The sequence below is a fragment of the Panthera onca genome, chromosome D1 (assembly GCF_046562875.1).
Source record: "Panthera onca isolate mPanOnc1 chromosome D1, mPanOnc1 haplotype 2, whole genome shotgun sequence".
NCBI lineage: Eukaryota > Metazoa > Chordata > Mammalia > Carnivora > Felidae > Panthera > Panthera onca.
Genome location: NC_138348.1, coordinates 16,843,806 through 16,862,982, shown reverse-complemented (window position 1 = coordinate 16,862,982; position 19,177 = coordinate 16,843,806). Strand labels below are relative to the sequence as shown.

At 54.1% G+C, this 19,177-nt stretch overlaps 1 protein-coding gene and 1 long non-coding RNA gene across 4 annotated transcripts in view; one reads left to right on the top strand and one right to left on the bottom strand.

Annotated features, from left to right (window-relative positions):
• Window positions 1–2,805: 2,805 nt before the first annotated feature.
• The window catches only part of CREB3L1 (cAMP responsive element binding protein 3 like 1), a 35,277-nt gene continuing 18,905 nt past the window's right edge, over window positions 2,806–19,177 (top strand). Inside the window, exon 1 of one of the 2 annotated variants that reach the window (XM_060606510.3) lies at window positions 2,806–3,352. In XM_060606510.3, the coding sequence (XP_060462493.1) occupies window positions 3,251–3,352 (102 nt within the window). In that variant the 5' untranslated portion in view covers window positions 2,806–3,250. Of the gene's footprint in view, window positions 3,353–9,608; window positions 9,629–19,177 lie in introns of those variants that run through there. The other variant, XM_078433421.2, reaches the window with a different exon arrangement.
• Window positions 7,994–17,800, bottom strand: LOC132677482 (uncharacterized). Of its 2 annotated transcripts, none has more exons than XR_013550209.2 (5): window positions 17,678–17,800; window positions 15,062–15,175; window positions 13,625–13,681; window positions 8,888–9,004; window positions 7,994–8,131 (listed from the first exon to the last, which is right to left on the bottom strand). It is a non-coding gene; the product is annotated as an uncharacterized LOC132677482 (long non-coding RNA). The 2 variants fall into 2 exon arrangements; XR_013550210.1 differs by lacking the exon at window positions 17,678–17,800 and adding an exon at window positions 16,892–17,008.

Here is a 19,177-nt window from a genome sequence, read left to right as displayed (position 1 = left end):
CCTGCTCACAGCTCAGCCTGACAAGGAGCCCCTCTCTCCACCTGACCTTCCGTGTCTGGGACAGGCAGGAAGCTTATCTCTGTCCTTTCTCTCCTGTGCGTCACTGCCTGGGTTGGGATATATTTATTCATTTCACTTCACATCTGAAGCAGCTGCTGAAGAGCAACAACCAGATGTTCCCGAACCCATAATAGAAGGGGCTACAGCCTGTCCTTTTCTTGACCTGGATTGGGGTGTTTACAGAACCAATCTCAGCCTCCTTCCCCTGACCCTTCAGATGCACAAAAGGGGCCTGAGAGGGGCTGGGTTGTGGCACCAGGTCCAGGGATTGGCAGGGAGGGAGCAGACCCTCCCAGTTGGCTTAGAACCCAACTTTAGACCCAGTAGACTGTCTAATTTCCTCTCCCAGAAAATCAGTAAGAGAAAATAGAGAAGGGATGCACTGCTTACAGAAGGCTTCAGGTGGGCCTTCTAATCTGAACTGGCACAATTCTTTTCAGTGCTGGAATAGCACAGAATCTCGAGCCTCAGTGTGATAGCACATAGCAGGCTTGTGTAGGGCATGGGGTTTCACATTCACCATCTCACTCCCGTGTCAATGCCTGTCCCTCCCAGTCTTTCTCTTCTATTTGCTGTTCTCTCTGTCTGGAATGCTTTTCCTTCCATCTTGCCCCATTTTACCTTTCAGTTCAGGCTTCTGTTCTCAGCTCACACATTGCCTCTTCGGAGAGGACTTCCTTCCCCCCTTAATTGTATCGTACTACTTTATTTCCTTCGTGGTCCTCCCATTATCTGAAATCAGCTTCTTAAATTTCTTCTACCCATTCTTTCCTCCTTCACTCCAGAAAAGTTCTTAATCACTGCTATATCTCCAGTGCCTGGTCTAGGGAAGGTTCATATGTGCTCAATAGTGTCTGCAGAATGTGTGACCAAATCCCCTGCCATTCCCTCCATCCCAGAAAAAAAAAAAAAATTGATCATGTTCCTACTACGAGACAGGCTCTGCACTGCCCATTCCCTCTCTCTCTCTCCCCTTCCCCCTCCCCAGGATTTCTCCTGGGAGATTCTGCCTCTCAGACCCCACAGTGCCGGAACCAGAATGTCTCCCCAGGATTATTTTCAATGGTTTCCTGGGGTGTTCACCTGGGTAAGAATCAGGAAAGAGAGGACACTCTAATCCTATTTATCTAAAACTATATAATCTTCCCCAATCACTTAAATGGTGCCTCTGTCTCTAATTACAGAGCTGGCTGGGAGGAACACAGGCACAATTTCCAGCCAACCTCAGGCAGAGGGACACTTTTGTTCCTCCTGGGGGCTGCAGGAACTCCAGGTTGGGAACCAGGACCCCAGGCACCTGCTCACCCACCACAGACTGGCATGATGACCCAGCCAGAGACTGCATCCCGCCCCCCTCTCGAAAAGGGATCAGCCACATTCTCTGTGTTGGAATGTTCCCCAGTTGGCCAGATGTGATGCATTTGGGAAGCACACCCATGGTCTCAGCACCCTAATTCTACCTGTCACTGTTTTGAGAGTTAACCGATTGCTTTTTGACCCACTGTGTCTGCTCTGAGTTGCATTGCTGGGTGAACCAGTCCCTAAAGCATGGGCTGTATTCTCAGTTTTTCAGGAGCAAGCTCTCCAGGAGGCCTGGGAGCTAATAGTCATGTGACAGCCCGGAGGGTCAGAACCTTATTCTCCAGAACTATGTCAACTGGGTCATGAGATGGAGGGAACGCCATGTGCCTGCCTACCCGCCCCAGGCAAGCAAACAGCTTCTATCTCAGCCTCTGTGTGTGCGCCCACCTTGGCACTGAGAGAACAATTTCGGTGACATTCTGGCTTAACTGCAGTGACATCTCTGCCTCTTTAGGGCCTTTTGGTTCCTGAGCTAATTAAAAGCCCCAGACAGAGAGAACACACTTAATCCTATTAATGACTTGTGGGCAAGAACCAGTGTGCTCAGCCCTCTCAGGGAGCGGCTTTCTGAACCACCTCCATTTGTTCAGGTGCCTGGTGATTGTTTATCAGCCCTTTCAAAAGATTAAGCTGTACTCCTGAGCAAGCCACTTAGGTAATGGATCCAGGGGACCTGGGGATGTTTGGTGACCATGGGGTTGTGCAGCCAGCCACACTTGGCAGGATCCATGCCACTGTTCTCCAACTTATTTCTGTCCTGAGCCATTAAAGAGATGATTGAACAGAAAAGGAGTCCTCGCCTCATTCTGCTGTTCACTGGGTCCTTTCGCACACAGAAAAGCTGGGTACAGTCCTTGCCCTGAGGGATCTCAGAGTCCAATGGGGTCATAGACTTGTGAGCAATGACAGTAACACCTTAGACTCGCCACGGAGGTAAGCACACTGTGTCCCTTGAGTATATAGGATACCACCTGCTCCAGCCTGCAGGCTAGGGAAGTCTTCCTGGAGGAGGAGATATGTGAAAATCTCCCCATCCAGAGACCTGCTGAGGGGCCCATAGATGGAACTCCCTGACTGAATTTCTAGCATAAGGGCTGGAAGAATGGCAGTCACTCAGCTCCCTCATGAACTTGAGAGTGGCTGGCAAAGTCTTAACGAGATGCCGAGGTTTCAGGAGCAGTTATTGGCTCCAGGCTAATTTTGCTTCCAGACCCTAGAGATCAGACACATTGGCAAAACATTAACTTGAAGATGTCTCTTTAAAAGAGGAGGGACCATTCCCCAGGCCTCTCCCTCTTCTCATTAATATGAAATTTATCGTGAATATTGATGTGGGGGCGTGGCGCTTCGGCCAGCTGGGCTAACCAGCCAGGGGTTCCCGGTTTCACTGAGAGGAAAGTGACAGAAGCCGTGCAGAGGGAGGCGCAGAGAGAGCGGAGCGCCGGGCAGCCACCCAGTCTCGGGGGAGCGCTCAGCTCCCCCACCCCCGGCTCCCACCCTGTCCGGGGGGCTTCTCAGGCCCTCAGCCCCACTCCCAGGCTCCCCATGGAAGCCAGCTGTGCCCCAGGAGGAGCTGGAGGAGGAGGAGTCGGCTAAATGCTCGCGGTGAGCCCGGGGCCCCAGAGCCCAGCCAGCTCCGCGCCTCTGCCCTAAGGCCCCCGCGCCCCCTACCCGGGGCTGCGCCGCCTGCGCCCGCCCCTCCCCGGGGCTTCGCCCCGGACCTGCCCCCGCCCGCTAGCCACTGCTCAGGCAGGAGCTCTGGGCCGGGTGCGCCGCCGCCCTGGAGTAAGGGAAGAGCAGGCGAAGAGGGTCTCCGGAGCCGGCCGCGATGGACGCCGTCTTGGAGCCCTTCCCGGCCGACAGGCTGTTCCCCGGATCCAGCTTCCTGGACCTGGGGGATCTGAACGAGTCGGATTTCCTCAACAATGCGGTAAGATGAAGGGTCTGCGTCCCCCTTCCGCCACTCCGCACCCCTCTTCGCGGCGCGCCTGGGCCCCCCGGAAGGACGGGACTACACATCACTGGGCAGAAGCGGGGGAGGGGGTTCGGTGCAGGGTCCCAGAAGGACACGTGTATAGAGCTCTGAGATTTGGAGACTAGATACCTCGACACCTCCCTAGTCCCTGAACCTGGACCGGAGCTTCTGAGCTTGCGCCAGTGCACACCCCTCCTGGGGGCTCTGTCCGCGGGTACGTTGACCTCCGCCTTCTGGGGGAAGGGGACGTCGAGGCGTCGGGGCCAGCGGATCCTCGGATATGAGCCCGAAAGACACCAGTCCTGCCCCCCCCGCCCCCGCCCACGTCTTCTAGCAGTCCTCTACCCACCCCCGGGTTCCGGGACCAGATTGGGTGCAAAGTGGCGGCGCCCCTTCCTGCGCCCCCTTTAGGACCTCGGTGGCTCCGCGGTTGGTTCTCCGCTGGGGGGCGCACGGGGAAGTGTTCGGAAGGCCTAGGACCCGACGCGCCTTGGGGGGCCAGAGCCCTACCCGTGTTGTGAGCCAGACTTGGAAACTTAAGGGTGCTGCTGCGGCAGCCCCAGAGAGTCAGCCTGAGATTCCCCAGGGAGGGAACTAACGCTCAGATGATCAGAGCAGCACAGGGTGATAGTTCAGGAAGAGGGAGATCTTTCCCCCCATCTCTGTGTCTCTAGGTCTGTTTCTCTGTCCCTCTTGTCTCCTTGACTTTCTCTCTCTCCCTGTGTCTTCATGACTGTCTCTGTCTCTGAGCTTGTCCTTCTCCTCTCTCTCTTCCCCTCCCTCCCTAAGGAAACGTGGCTCCTCTCTCTTCTTCCCTCCCTTCCTCCTTCTCTCAGGCTCAGCCCTAAAGCCCTGCTGAGGGGAGGGGCATGGGCTCCGCAACCCAAGAAAATATTGGGTTCAGAAGGGCCTGCTGGGTTGAATCTTGTGGGTCCCCCCCCTCCATGCAGTGAAATGTCAATCCTACTCTCCCCCCTACCCCGCCTTGCTCTCTCTCTCTCCCTCTACACACACACACACACACACACACACACACACACACACACACACACCATCTAAGGGGTGCTGGCTGGCCTCTACCTCCTGGGACTAAGATGAACTTGGCCAGACAAGAGCCAAATGCATAGAGACTTCAAGGGTTGTACATCTTGGACTTCCATCTAAATTGTCCCAATTTGCTAGACTGACTGTGGGGAAACAAGCCAAGGGACAGGAACCTGAGTCAGGGAGGCGTGGGGTGTGAGGTCTCCCAGCCCTCCATTAAGGAGATCTGGGTCACCCTGTTCTCTGAGGACGGCCCCCGGTCCCAGTCAAAGGGAGCACACTGCTGCACACAGGCCAAGTGGAGGAGGGGAGAGGACTTGTAGTGGGAAGACCTGGGTTCTAGTCCTGCCTCTGCTTCTGCCTCCCCCTGTGAGCCTGGGCCATGCCACCAGCTTTCCATCCTGCACCTCTGCTTCTTCATCTATAAAATGGGGAGAGGTTGGATCAAGTCTTTCTAAGGATGGTCTGGCACAGATCCTAGGAGTAAAATGGCAGGGACTTAGGGTTCCATACCCCCTTCCTGAAGTTGGTAACAGATACTGGTCAGAGGGAGAGGGGTTTGTTGGAGTTTGTACCCTTGCAGCCAGGGGGGAGTGGTAGAGCCCCCACCACCACTACCACCATGAAGTGCCCTCAGCAGCTCTGAGTAGGGCTTTCTTCTGAATGAACTCTGCCGCCTACAGCCTCTTCCTGCTGCTCCATTCAGCCTTGTGTCCCCAGCTGCTCATCTGGGCCTTGGTCCAGCGCAGGAAAGGAGGCAGGATCAGACAGTGGTATCCAGCCCTGGAACTGGGGAGGGAAAGCCCTGCTGGGGAAACTCCTGACCTTGAACCTAGGCAAGGCCAGGCCAGGCAGGGAGAAAGGAAAGGATTTCTAAGAGGAGAGACCAAGAACTCCTGGGCTGGGAATCAGGAGATTTGGTTCTATAGCTGTCCTGCCACCAGCCAAGTGGGCGGTTCAGGCAAGTGACTTTTCTTCCTCTGGGCCTTGGCTCCCTCATCTTAAAAATGGAGATACAGATCCTTCCCCATAGTGTTATTATAGAGATTTAGTGAGAAAATTAATTAACAATGAATGTAGGAACGTGCCTGGCAGGTAAGTTTCTATAGTTAACTTATTCCAGAAACTAGATGGGGTTGTGGTAAGACCCACTCATCCAGGAGTTGCTGTGTGACCTTGAGCAAGTCATTTTCCTTCTCTGGTACCTCCACTTAGATGTCTAAGATCCCTTACAGTTGGGACCATGTACCAACCCTACCCCCCAACGCCTTCTTCCTTCTGCATGAGGATAGGAAAATGTTTCCAAGGTACGGATGGGAAGGGATGGAGTCTGTGTGCTTCTCAGTCTGGAAGATGGAGAATAGGGTATTCATTATCCTTCTTAAAAATCAGATAAAAGCCATAGAGTCATGTGAGAAATGTGTGTGCTCTGTTGCTCCGTGCAAAAAGAATAAAAAACTATGCTCACCCTGAACACAACTCTGTCAGAAATACACCTTTGCTTGGACAGAGACAGAATGAATATGCAGTTCAAGTCCAGTGTGCTTGGAGGTGGTCAGGGGTACTTTATTTCTCCCTTTATGCTGGTCCCAGCTTATCTATGTGATTCTCAGAGACACCCCTCCAAAGGGGCTGCCCTTCCTACCAGATGTGGGGGAGGGGGGCTTCTCCTCCCTCTACCTCTCCCACAGTTCCTGATGTGGCCACTGGAGAGCCCTCATCCCCTGTATCCTATATCCTTCACCCCCTGGGCAGGCATGAGGGAGGGTCTGGTGCTCAGAAAGCTGAGATAAAGGGCCAGAGAGAGAACAAGTTGTGTCTCCAGATAGAGACACTAGGGCTGTGTGCATCTTGCCTTCTTCTTCTGGCTAAGGAAAAGGGATGACTCTGGTTTCTCTAGAGGGAAATGGCTCTGGATCCCAGAGATGCCCCAACTGGGAGGGTGTGGGGAGGAGGAAGAGAAGGAGGAGTGCTGTTGTCTCAGAGGGGAGCAGCAGGAAGCTGCAAGGATGTTTGCTCAGTACATTCATTTACCTCCCAGGCCAGGTGTGGGAATGACTGGGACCCAGGCACCGGCCCAGGGGAAGGGGGGTGCGGGGGCTAAGCCAGGCCCATAGCCTGGCTTCTCCTGAGCTAAATAGAGAAACAGAGAACCACTACAACCACCACCCCAGCCTTGGGGGATTAGGGAGATTAGAGAAGTATGTGCATTTGGGTGTTCCTATGTCTGTGTGTGGGCCTTTAACAGCCCCTAAAAGGGGAGGGGTGTGTGTGTGTGTGTGTGTGTGTGTGTGTGTGTGTGTGTGTGTGTGTGTTTCTCTTTAAATTCTCACCAACAGGAAAGAGGACCTAAGGGCCAAGGCACTCTGGTCTCAGAGTAGAATCCCCTAGAAAAAGGACTAATGGAGGAGCCAAAGTCTTAGGGCTCCAACTCAGGAAGGGAGATCTCCCCACCTAGTCCTCTCCCAAAACACTGAGTTTGTTTGGGGTAAGGGTCTTTTGTTTTGTGTTTGTGTCCCCCACTGAGATACAAGCTCCTTGAGGGAAGGGGTTTATCTGTTTTGTTCACTGCAATATCCCCAGTGCCCAGTACAGTGCTTGGCACAAAGGAGGCCTCAGTCAACCATGGCTAAATAAAGGAAAAGGGGCCCAGGCCAGACCTCACATATTTTAAGGAGGAGGAAAAAGGGTGCTTAAGCTCACCTATTCCCAGCCATCAGGATCCTGCAGCCCATATACTGTCTCTGAAATTCAGAAGGGATTTCCACAATTTCCAATGAGTTGTCATTGCCTTGAGCCATCCCCATCCTATGGCATGGACCCCCGCAGCCCCCAGACTAGGATAGTCTATAATGATTTGACCCGCAGCAAATCTGAACTTGTGGCCTAGGCCTCGCCCTTGAACACTGGCTCTGGGGCTTCCATCTTTCCCAGTTTTCTCTTGTTCAGGTTGCTCTGGGACTCCTAGATCCACACTCAGCTTAAAACTAAGTCTCTTCTAGTCCTGCTGCAGGGCCTTTACATATGCTGTTCCTGACATCTAGAATGCTTTCCCTCCAGTTCTCTCCATCTCATCTTCCTCAATGCAAATGTCACCTCTTTAGAGCCGCCTCCTGACCACCTCAGGTGGGACCTCCTATTTTCTACTTCAGTCCTTTGATTTCTTCACAGCCCTCATTCCAGTGTGCAGACATCTTATTGGCTTATTGTCCATCTCCTCCATTAAGAAAGCAAGCTTGCAAGTTCCATGAGAACAGAGACCCTGTCAGTTCTGTTCATTTCCATAAACCTAACCTGGTGCCGTGACAAAATAGGGGCTTAATGTAGAAAACTCCATCATAAGGCAACGGGCCAAGTCCAAACTTTAAATTGTGTAAAATGTGGAGTTATGTGACTTCAGGATCAATGAAAAAGCAATCATTTTGAGTGGGTCCATACTATTACAAAAAGCACAAAAGTAAAGATTGTGAAACCTTACTACATGCGGCAGACCAACCTGAGAAAGCTCCAGAGGAACACGAGACAGTCACTTCTTTATCCACTGCCCAGAGATAAGAGCTTCGCCCACCTTTATTTGAGATGGGCTCCACACGCAGAACAGAGACAAGTTTTGCATTGGAGTGGACTTTGCTCCATTTCAAGGATTTACTTGAAATTTGTAGAGGAAATTACTTCAGACCAGGGCAGTCCCTATAAGGGAAGGAGAGAATGCTTTTTTGTTTTTTGAAGTTTATTTACTTTGAGAGAGATTGAGAGAGAATGCACGAGACAGGGGAGGAGCAGAGAGAGGAGAGAGAGAGAGAACCCCAAGCAGGCTCTGCCCTGTCAGTGCAGAACCCGACTCGAGGCTCGATCTCATGACCCATGAGATCATGACCTGAGCCAAAATTAAGAGTCAGATGCTTAACTGACTGAGCCACCCAGGTGCCCCGGGAGAATTTTTTTTTAAAAAGACAGGCCTGAGTGTTCAAGAAATGTATTGATAATTCCAGAAGGGGCCCCAGGGTTCTCAGGGTCCTGGCCAGACCAGCCCTGAGGGTGATGGGGATACTGGATCCCACAAAAATTCTGCCTGTACCCCAATCTACTATGAGGTCCCTCAGGCTTCCCTGGACCAGCTGGGACTTTGCTTGGTCCTTCTTCAATACAGTTCTTTACCAAATGGGCACTGAAGGAGCCCTATGCTGGTCACTATGCATGGTGACCTCCAGCCACTGACAGCCAAATGAGAGGAGAGAGAGGGAATCACAGTGGCAGCACCACAGGGTGCCGTAATGGAGCTGAGCAGGGCGGGAGCCTGAGGAGTATCCAGCTGGGGTGGAGGTCACAGAAGGCTTCTCAGAGGAGGTGACCTGGCACACTCCCTCCATATTGGTTCCATCCCCACTGGCAAAGGAGTTTCTGGAAGGCACTGTCTCTGAGATTGGAAAGGAGGGGACCTCTCACCTCTGTCCTCGAGGCAGGAGTCCCATGGAGTGGGTCAAATTGGGAAGAGAACCACCTCCTCTCCCTCTCATTCTCCGTCTCTCCCTCTCTCTTCCTCTCATTCTGGTTCGCACTTTGCTAGGGTGAGAAAAATTTGGGCTCTCAGATATCAGAGGAGCCCCGCCTTCATTTGCACCCACCGCCATCCTCAGAGCACCATGGATGCCTAGAGCATTAGGGGCAGAGACAGCAGGGTGCCTGGCCTGTGAGAGGAGAGGCCCCACATCCCATCCCATGCCCTGTCCTCATACTCACTCTGGGATGCTGCTCCCCGGCCCACCTGGGAACTTGGACCTTTGCTCTCTGTAACTCCCGGGGCTCCCCAAGAGGGTCTATTTATGTCTGGCCTGGCCTGGCTGCTGTGCCAGGAGAGAAGAGATGAAGGACACACCCATCTTGTGTCTCCCCCTCCCCATACCATGTGCCTCCTGCAAGTCCTGGTACAGAGTCCCTCCCGGAGCATCCCTCTCTGGGACCTGGCTTGCCCCTGAACCTCCCTCAAGAAACCAGCTCCAGATGCTGAAGAACAAGCTGTTCTTCTGGAAGTCTCTGCGCTCCAGGGGGCAGGATGGAGGAGGAAGATTTGGGTGGAGTTAAGTCAAGACCATGAGCATTGCTCTGGCTAGAACACTATGTAACCCCCTCGAGCAGACTAGAAGTCAGGATAAGTGGCAAGGACCCTTGACCGGGATAAGGGAGAAGGTAAGCATGGGGGCGGTCTGGTTCCAGAAAAGCTGGGAGGGGTAAGAAATGGCCCAGAGCTCTGACTGTTGGAGACAATATATCAAAGGGATTGATTTCCTTGGAGTGTCAGAGGTCCTGATCCCCATGACCTGGACATAGCATATCATCACCAAGGCCAGCTTGACAGCCGGGGCAATAGTAGGCTTCCCTGCTGCCAGGTTCAGTGTGCCTCCTCTCCCAACTCTCCCAGGACAGAGCCCTGCTGTAGCTTCCTTGCCCCTTGGCTCTTGGCCCAGGAGCCATTTCACCCATCCCAGAGAGGCTGACACATCTGGGCTGGGCTGTGTGGTCCAACATAACAGCTGGACGGCAGCAGCTGTCCCCCCTTTCCCCTTCCAAAAGAAAAACAAAAATGAAAGCAGCAAAGGAATAAGGCAGGCTCTTCGGGCCCTCACGGAGAGCCAGGAGGCAGTTTTACAGCAGTGATTGAGGGGGACCTGCTTCCAAGGCAGGCAGGCCCGAGCCTTTGCCCGTGTATGTGTCCCTCTGCCCCGACTGTCCTCACCTCTCCTCACCCTGTTTCCCTAACTCCCCATGTGACCTTGGGCAAATCACTTCCCCTCTCTGGGCCTTGGCTTCCTCACTGCTGAACTAGACTGAGAATTCTTTGAGAGCAGAGAATGACAGACGATCATTTTTGTCTGTTGGCTAGTTATAGCTATAGTGACCGAGTGCTGAGGAAATGCTTATTTATTGGATGGATGGATGGATGGATGGATGGATGGAAGGAAGGAAGGAAGGAAGGACGGACAGATGGACGGGAGGGAGGGAGGGAGGGGTGATGAATGGATAGACAGGTAGATAAACAGACAGTGGAAGAAAGGACACTTCCACACCTCTAGCTTGAATGGTACTTTTTTAAAAAGTGGATTTTATTTTTTATTCAGGTAGTGAATTTTAACCTAAATTCCACACCTACCTTTCACTTTACCATAATAGCCTCTTCTATCATAAAAGAATATATCACGCACGCATAAAAATTATAAAATATAATAAAATGGATACGTGTGTACTCACCACCTCATTGAAGAAATAGACCCGGCCCTGAATATCTGGAACTCTCAAAGCTGCATGAGTTTGAGGGAGAAGGGTGCTGTAGACTGTGAAACCACTCCACTCTGGGAAGATTCTGAACAGGGATGTCCTGAGACCCCGTGACTACTCCCAGACCCAACTTGTCCAGACAGCAAGTGCACAAGTCAGATAGCGATACCTCAACAAACACTGGGGAGCTGAGCCATATCTGAGGTGGGGTGTGATGGCCATTAATGGTCACCTTTAACTTCTCAGACCTGGGAGCAAATCCTGGCTCTCATCATTTGTCATCCCTGTGACAGATGCCTTAACTTCTCCCAGCTTGTTTTCCTCATCCATAAAGTATGACCATAGAACGTAGGGTTCTTACAAGGATTCAATTAGATAAAGCCTCGCACAGTGCCTGGCACGTAGTAAATCCTCCAAAAACTATAGTTGCTACTGCTGGTTTTATTCTGATTGTCAATGTCATGGCCTGAAAGGAAGGCCCCCAGCATTGGACAGCCCTTGGAGGAATGGCCCACCTTCTCCATCCCTGTGATGAGCCCTGGTTGTAGGGATTTTATTTTTTTATCTGTCTGACCTCTTTGGAGCCGGAAGGCTCTTTTGGGTAAAGCAAAAAGATGCCAGACCCCTTCTCAGGGCTCTTTCTGGGCTTCAGGAGAGAGATGGCCAGGGATGAGCTACATCAGGGCCCCAAGGGAGGACCCGGTGCATGGAGTTTGGGGCTGTATATTGTACCTGGTCCTGTACTAGGTGTTGGGATGGGGCAGCAGAAAATCATCCATTCCTTCAACAACCCGTGTTTTCATGTGTGCTTAAGAGCACAAGCTCTGCAATCAAGTCTTGGCTTCAAATCCTGATTCAGCCTTTTGCTAAATGAATGAACCTGGAGAAGCTACTTAACTCCTCTGTGCCTCAATTTCCTCAACTTTTAAACGGCGGTGCTAACTTACCTTCTGAAAAATAAAATGATATACCACATGGAAGGAGTTAGAACAGGGCCTAGGACATAAATATTAGCTATTATTATTATTATTAGGCACACTATATCCCAGGCCCTGTGTGACGCCCAGCAGAGGGTTCAAAGATGAACTCTATCCTGGATCCTACCCTCAAGGAGGTGAAAGTTTAGAAGGAGAGATGGGTCCCACTGTCCCTACTTAGAGTTCAAGACATGATATTAGCCAGTGACCCAACAGTCTATAAGTGCTATGGTGGTTCAACAGTTGGTACAGGTAGGCAGTCAAGGAAGGCTTCCTAGTGGAAGTGACATTTTAATTGGGCTTTAAGGATGATAGTAGTTGGAATGAGGAGAGATAAAGGGCAAAGGCATTCCAGACACAAGGATTGGTATAAGCAAGGGCCCTATGGCAATGGAGTTCACAGCAGTTTCGAGGAGCTAGGAGTGCTCATCCAACTAGGATGGAGGGAAGAGAAAGATGAGGGGCTCCATCTATAGTGGTAAGTTGAGACTCATTTATAACAGACCTTGAATACCATTCTTAGGAGCTGGGAGTTTTTTCAGCAGGTGGGAGATATTTCTGAGCTGGACACAATGGTGGTCCCAGCAACTCTGAACTGTCTCAGTGCTAGGAGGTCTAGGGTCCACTAGGAATGAGCTGTCAGCCTGTCTGGATGATAAGGGACCCTCCCCAAAGGGAGAAAGAATTGTGAGCCCTCCCTGAGTCTGGGGCAGCCTGAAGCAGCAGCTGACCCCAGGTCCCTTCTCTCCTCTGACTTCCATCCCGCGACCCGATGTGACTTGCACACTGGGCTAGGAGTACCAGTTCCCATCAGGCTCTATCATCCCCAGCCCTCAGGGCCAGGCCCAAGGCAACTCCACCCTTGCAGAGGAACAGGCTTCTCTCTTTGGAGCTGAGAGCTCCAGTCTGTGAACCATGCCCTTCCTCCTGGCCTAACCCCAGGGCCCTAATGGAGTTCCCCCACCCCTCATATAGCTCAAGACCCTCCACTCTCAGGTAAGCCATGTCCCTGTTGTGCCCAGGGGTCTCAAAGAATCTGAGCCCTCCTTCTGAGGCCAGCCTAGCCTGGCACCTCACCTCCTTGGGCCTCCCAGCCATCAACTGGGACAAGATGCCCAGAGCCCTTTTCATCATCCTCCCAGAGAGGAGGCCCAGCCCTGCCCTCTGCTGCCCCAAGGCCTTCACCCCTTCCTCTCCCAGAGCTGCAAATCAGTTCCACATTCGGGATCTGGCATGCACTATCTGCTCAGAACTTTCCCCTCCCAGTTAGCTCAGGCTCCCATCTCCCCCCACCCCACATGGTCAGCCCATGGGGTCTGCAGAAGGGGAAGGACTCCTGCCTTCCGTGACCCCTTTAGAGGGCTGAGAGGGAGCTAGACTATGGCAAGGCACCAGAGGGACTATGGACAGGAGGCCCTCTCAGGGAGAGATGAAAGAGAAAGGGTAGAGGGGGGTGGGGCAGAGGCAGAGCTTGAGCGAGCATAGGAGGGGATGAAGGGTTGGGGGTGGTGAGGGAAGGAGCGAGGTAGTTCCCAGCTCAGCACATTCCTGAGACATCTGGACGCTCTGGAAGAGCCCCAGCTGGCCCGCAAGGCTGTGGCTCCAGCTTCTCTGCTCTGTGATGTCAGGACCCAGCAGTCCCCCCTCCTCTCAGAGTCCCACTGGCCTGAGGTCCACCTTGGGGCTGAGTGCTGGGGTCTCCTCCCCAGACCCCTCACTCTCAGTGAGCAAGGACGAGGCCCCTGAGGCATGGAGGAAACCCCTAGCCTGGAGGAGGGCCTGGGCATGGCGGGTGGAGGCCAACACAGAAGACCTAGGGTTTTGCCCAAGCAACTGACTCAAGGAGATTCCTCTTTGGAGCTGATGCCAGCCCCTCCCTTCTCCTTGCAAGGGAGATAGAGACAGAGGAGAGACTCTGAAAATGGCTGCTTACCTCAAGCTGTGTGATCCTGAGCCTGTCTGCTCCTTCCCTGGCACTCAGTTTTTCTCTCTGTAATAACAACAGCTACACTTCAGTGAGACCCTTCTCTGTGTGCTGCATTGTATCAAGCACTTTACAAATATCATCTCATGTAATCCTCACGGCAACCTAGTAGTTAGGTAGACGTACCCCTATTTTACAGCTGAGACTGAGGCTCAGAGAGGTTAAGTAACTTGCCCAGGGCTACGCAGTAGGTAGCAAAACCGAGATTAGAACCAGATCTGTCTGCCTCCCTTGCTCTTAATCATTGAACTACATTGTCTCTGTAAATAAGAGGGGGCGGACCTAATGATGCCAGAATTCTTTTCAGCTCGAAAATTGTAATGATTTTTTTTGGCTATCGTGGGGCTCTTCAAGAAGGGCAGGGGCAGGCATTAGTCACACACTGGGTGGGGGAAGGAGAACAGAGGCAATTGGCTTTGAAGCATCTGATGGCTCAGGAGTCTTTGGAGGTCCCCTCCCTCGGAGTCCCAGAGAGGTCCAAACCCCAGAGGCTAGAGCCACAGCCTGATCTCCAGCCGAACCCAGGGGTCCCACACCTTCCCTGAAGGATTGGAGTAAATAAGGAGAGAGAATGTAGCTTCTTCCAAAAATAAAACCTGAGGACAACTCAGACAGGCCAGGACAGCTGAGGAAGCCAGAGGCCGAATGCTGAGTGCACTGGAGAGAGGAAGAGGCCAAGGGAACTCCAGCCAGAGCCGGGTGGCAGGCTCCAGCTGAGGAGGGCCTTCCAGCTGGCCAGGGGCCGGGAGAACAGCTTGGCCAGGTGGCCACTAGGCTCTGTTGACATTCTTGGGCCGAACCAAACCGTGGGGCAGCTCCTCCAGCACTAAGCAGGGGACTGTGGTCCCCAGGTACCTGGTCTGTCTGGGGCTTAAGAACAAAAAGGCCTTGGGAAAAAATAACCTGGAAAATGGGTACAATAGGCCCCACTAGGGAGGAGCCGAGGGAAGGAGTCCAGGAGCATGGAAACTCTGCCTGGAGCAGGAGCAAGCTGGCACCGAAGCGGAATTCAGGGCAGTCATTCCTGGAGGCTCAGCTACAGAAAAAGGGCCTCAGTCCATTAACTCACTGGCACATTCCTTCATTCACCCACTCATTCAGTCCATCGGTCAGTCACTCAGCAAACGCCTGAGCACCTACCATGTGCTGGGACCAATGCTAGGCTTTGGAGATACACATGAGAATTGGACACAACAAGACACAGAAGCAGTACGGCTGGATCGTTTCAAGCTATACTAAGGCACTTGGAAACTATCCTAAGGGCAGTATGGAGTCATTGATGGACACTGAGGAAGAGAGTCACACAGTCATGTTGTGTTAGAAGATCCCTCTTGATGGAGGTGGGGAATGCTTAGGAGACAGATCGGAGTGCCAGCCTTAGCTTACCTTCATAAACAGGGTAGTCGCATCACTAGTCAGAAAGTCTTTTGTGAGCAGGAATTAGGCTTTGTTCATCTCTGTATCCACAGGGCTGGGCACGTAGTAGGTGCTAAGTAAATACTGGAGAAATGCAAAAGTGATGAACAAATGGATGTGATTAGACACCCTTATTCTCCAGAGGTCCCCAGTGCCAGCCCTGGCACTTAGTTGTCAGTGTCCTGAGCTGTCCCACAGGGATCCTCTGGCCACTGCCTATGGACCAACATCTCCAGCAGCCAGACCGTGGGCTGCCGTGCCCTCACTGGGGCCAGTCACAGCTAATCCCAGCCCTGGGCGGCGGCATTCACTGCCATCGCTTCCTCCTGCCCAGACAGCACCTGGCACTAACCCCAGGGTTGGGCCACGGTACATGGGCTGCCTGGTCAGAAGATGCCAGGGGCTGGCCAGGAACCTGCAGGCCAGCTCTCCACTTTCCTGAGGCATCTGTGGCCTGGGCAGGGAAGGGTTACCAGTGTCAGGAGAGGGAACTGGAGAGCCAGACCAACGGGGCTGGGGGCTAGAGAGAGTGCACACACCGTGCCCCCGCCCAGGCCCTGCTCTGCACAGAAGCAGCCTGTGGTGGATGCCAGCCTGCCCTTTCCTCTCTCCCTTCCTCCCTCCAGCACACTCACAGAAAAGCTCCATTCCCATCCTGCCCCTCCTCCAGTCCCAGCCCTCACTGTCCCAGCCCCAGGCGAGCCTGGGGCTCCCAGAGCTCCCTCGCTGGGGGTCATATGACTCAGGCATGTGGGTTGGCACAGTCAGCATTTAGTTCTGTGGTGGTGTGAGATGTTGTGTGTGTTCAAGTGAGAGCGTGCATGACTACGTCTATGACCATCCCTGGGGTGGCCGTGCATATGTGTGTCTGCATAGGACACTGTGTGTCTGTCTGATCACGTCTGAGGAGTGTGTCCACTTGGGGCCTGTGTTGGTGCTTGCCAGTGTCAGCCTAGGTGAGCCCATGAGCGTGTGTATGTGCAAAAGAGGACCTGCCCCAGGCTGTACGTGGAATGTGCCCATGGGTGTGGATCTTACAGCGGGTGGTGTCGGAGAAGTGGTGTTTCCTTATGTAAGAAGGAACCCCACAGCCCACGTCTGTGTAGCACATCCACACGTATGCACACACATGCACACAGAGGGAAGCATTTCTGCTTATTTGGACTTGGGCTCTGTGGTGAATAGTTCGGTAGGGGGAAAATATGAAACCTCAGCAGCCGCCGTCCCTGGGCCTGTGGGGAACGGGGGATGAGAGTGAGGTTGGAGGTTGGAACAATGCGCCCCCCCTTAACCCCCCCTGCCAGGAAAGCTCAGGGAGGGACTGGCTCCAGGGACTGGAGAACTGGCTGCATCCCTTCCCAGTCCCCAGGGAGGCCAGGGCAGAGGAAAAGAGCCCATTCTCTGAAGACTAGTTCACTTCACCCTGTCCCTGCCTGCCACCCCTGCCCCAATAGGAACACAGTCTATAACCGATGGGGAAACTGAGGCCTGGAGGAGAGATACCACCTGCCCCTGCCCAGGTCTCAGAGCACAGCTGGATCTTGAACTGGGGGGGGGGGGGGGGGGGGGGCGCATCCCGAGTCTGAGTCCAGGGCCTTTTCCCCTTCAAAGGACAGCCTTTGATTCCGGCTCTGGGAAAGGGACACCCAAATGCCTGGATGGTGATGCATAAGGACAAGGAGGGCCTGACAACTGGATACCCAGGGGCCCACCTCCCCTCCCTGCTCTCTCTTGAGCCTACCCTTCCCCGTCCCCCCCCCCCCCCCACACACACACACACACTCAGGGCACAGCACTGACTCAGACTGGTGGCCCTTCAGCTTGAAATGGGGTCGATTTTCTAGTGACCACGAGGCAAGTAACCGTCCGGGAATGTATGGGTCGGGGGCGGGCGCGTGTGGGCCCAGCCTGCGGGGGAAGGGAAGAGGGAAATGTGAGAGGACTCTCCTCCCATCTCTCTCCAGAGCTCACTCTCTCGGAAGGAATGTCCGGGCTTGGGATTCCCCCCCACTCCTTATCCCACAGCTCAGCCTGGACCCACTCCGGTCTCCTCCCTCCTTTCCCCAAGCACAGACTGAATCAGCGCGGGCCAGGGGAGAGGCAGAAGTCAGGAACAGGGGGTGCAGGCACCACCGGGCTAGGGGCCAAGGGAAGTGAGTGCTCTGAGGCTGCCCCAGGTCGAGGGAGAACCTTCTCCCACACACTGTCTCAGCAGACAGCTGCAGCCCCAGAGCTTTTCCGTCTCTCTGCATTGACCCCCGTGGGGGAATTACGGGAGGGGAACTGAGAGTAGCTTCAGATGGTCCTATTACCGCCCCAGGAGCGTCCCCACTCGCCACTCCCTGCGACCAGGGACCGAGACCGCGTTGTCCCATCAGTGCGCCCTGTGATAGCACTGTTCCAAGAGGGACGGAAGGAGGTGAGCCGGAAGATCGGTGAAGGGGCTTAAGGACTGGTGCCCGGCCTTCCCTTGGAGCCAGGGACGTCGGGGGAGACCCTCCCTCTCCACTTCCCCCTACTCGCCGCGCGGGGTCAGGAGCCGTGCAACCGATAAGGGTCTTGGGACAGCGGGGCTGCTGGGCCCACCTGGAAGCTCCAAGGAGCCATCCCGGCCTCGGCCCCAAGCGCTGAAAGGGACACACAGCCGGACCTCGCGCTGCAGGCCCTTCACACGCCCCGGCTTTCGGCGAAGCACGGGACCCTCCTCCGCCTGCGCCCCGCCGCCGCCGCCGGCTGCCCGCAGCCTCCTCCCATTGGCCAGGAGCTCCGCGGGCTCCACCAATGAGCACGCCGGACTCCGGCTCGGGGCGGCCCCACAGCGCGCCGGCCTTAATCTCAGGCCCGCAGAGCGCGGCTGGGGGCACCGGGTCCTTCTTTATTTAAATTTAAAGGGCAGGCGCCCGAGACCTGGCTGCCGGGCTGGGTGCTGCCAGGAGACGTATGCGCGGGGGTGCGAGCAGGAGAGTGCGATACCAATCTTCCGAGAGGGAGGAGCAGAGAGAGGAGCCGGGGCTGACTGCGCGTGGCCTCCGAGAAGGAGCTTGTATTGGCATGACTGTAGGAAAAAGTCTTTAACGAGGAGGGAAACAAATCATAATATTTCCTTCTCTGGCTTCCCATCCCCGTTGCCTGGCAAGGCACCCCAGAACTCTCACCCCCTACCCCCAAAGAACCCTGTCCCCCCTCTGAACGTTGACCCACGACCCCCTGATGTTCATAAATTTAACCCTCCTTCCTCCCCGGGGCAATAATTTCCTTCAGATAGTCTGAAACCTCAGCTTTTAGCGTGTGAATTAGGGGTAGAGCTGGGTGTGGTTGGGGGAAACATGGACATGCTGGAGCTGAGGAGGCCTGAGGTCCCCAGAGTGGGCTTGAACCCCTCCCTCAACATTGCCAACTCTGTGACTTTGAGTAGGTGGCTTTCTCTCTCTGGACCTCATTTTCTTCATTGGCAGATGGGGGTGTGAATGGGAGGTGAGGACCATGGGCTTTCTCGAGTCCCTTCTGCTTCTAATGTATTGATGATATAAACCAACCATAACTGAGCTGCTTTGACAGACCAGGCACCAGATAGAAGAAGTAAGGCTACAAAACCCTCTGAAGGGTTTTGCCAGTCCCTTCTGGCATGCTGGCATGAGCAGGAAGTTGGCCTGGAGGTGATGAGACATGCCCACCATTGCCACCAGAGGTCCGACCATCACATAAGGAAGCCCTGAGCAAAGAGGACCGGGTTTTCTGAGTGTCCTCCACCCCCACCCTGCCTGCCCCTTGGCCGCCCTCCCCTTCCACTTGGCTCTCATTTTCTGGAAGCTCCATCCTGTTAGGCCTTGGCTGCTGTTTCCAGCAGGTGGGGTGGGGGCTGCTCACCAAAGGGGGCCAGCTGAGCTCCCTGAGCAGGTTCCTGTGGGCACCCCAAAAGGGGTCTCTGAGAAGGACCTGGCTTATTCTGCCTGGAGCCAAGGCCTTCAGGGACCCCAGCCCAGACTGGAGGAAAGTATTTCTCCTCTCCCAGGCCCCGGGAAAGGGCTTGGCAAACCCTTATCGCCTGAGAAGCAGCTGCTGGAGAAATACCTTAGCCACTGACTC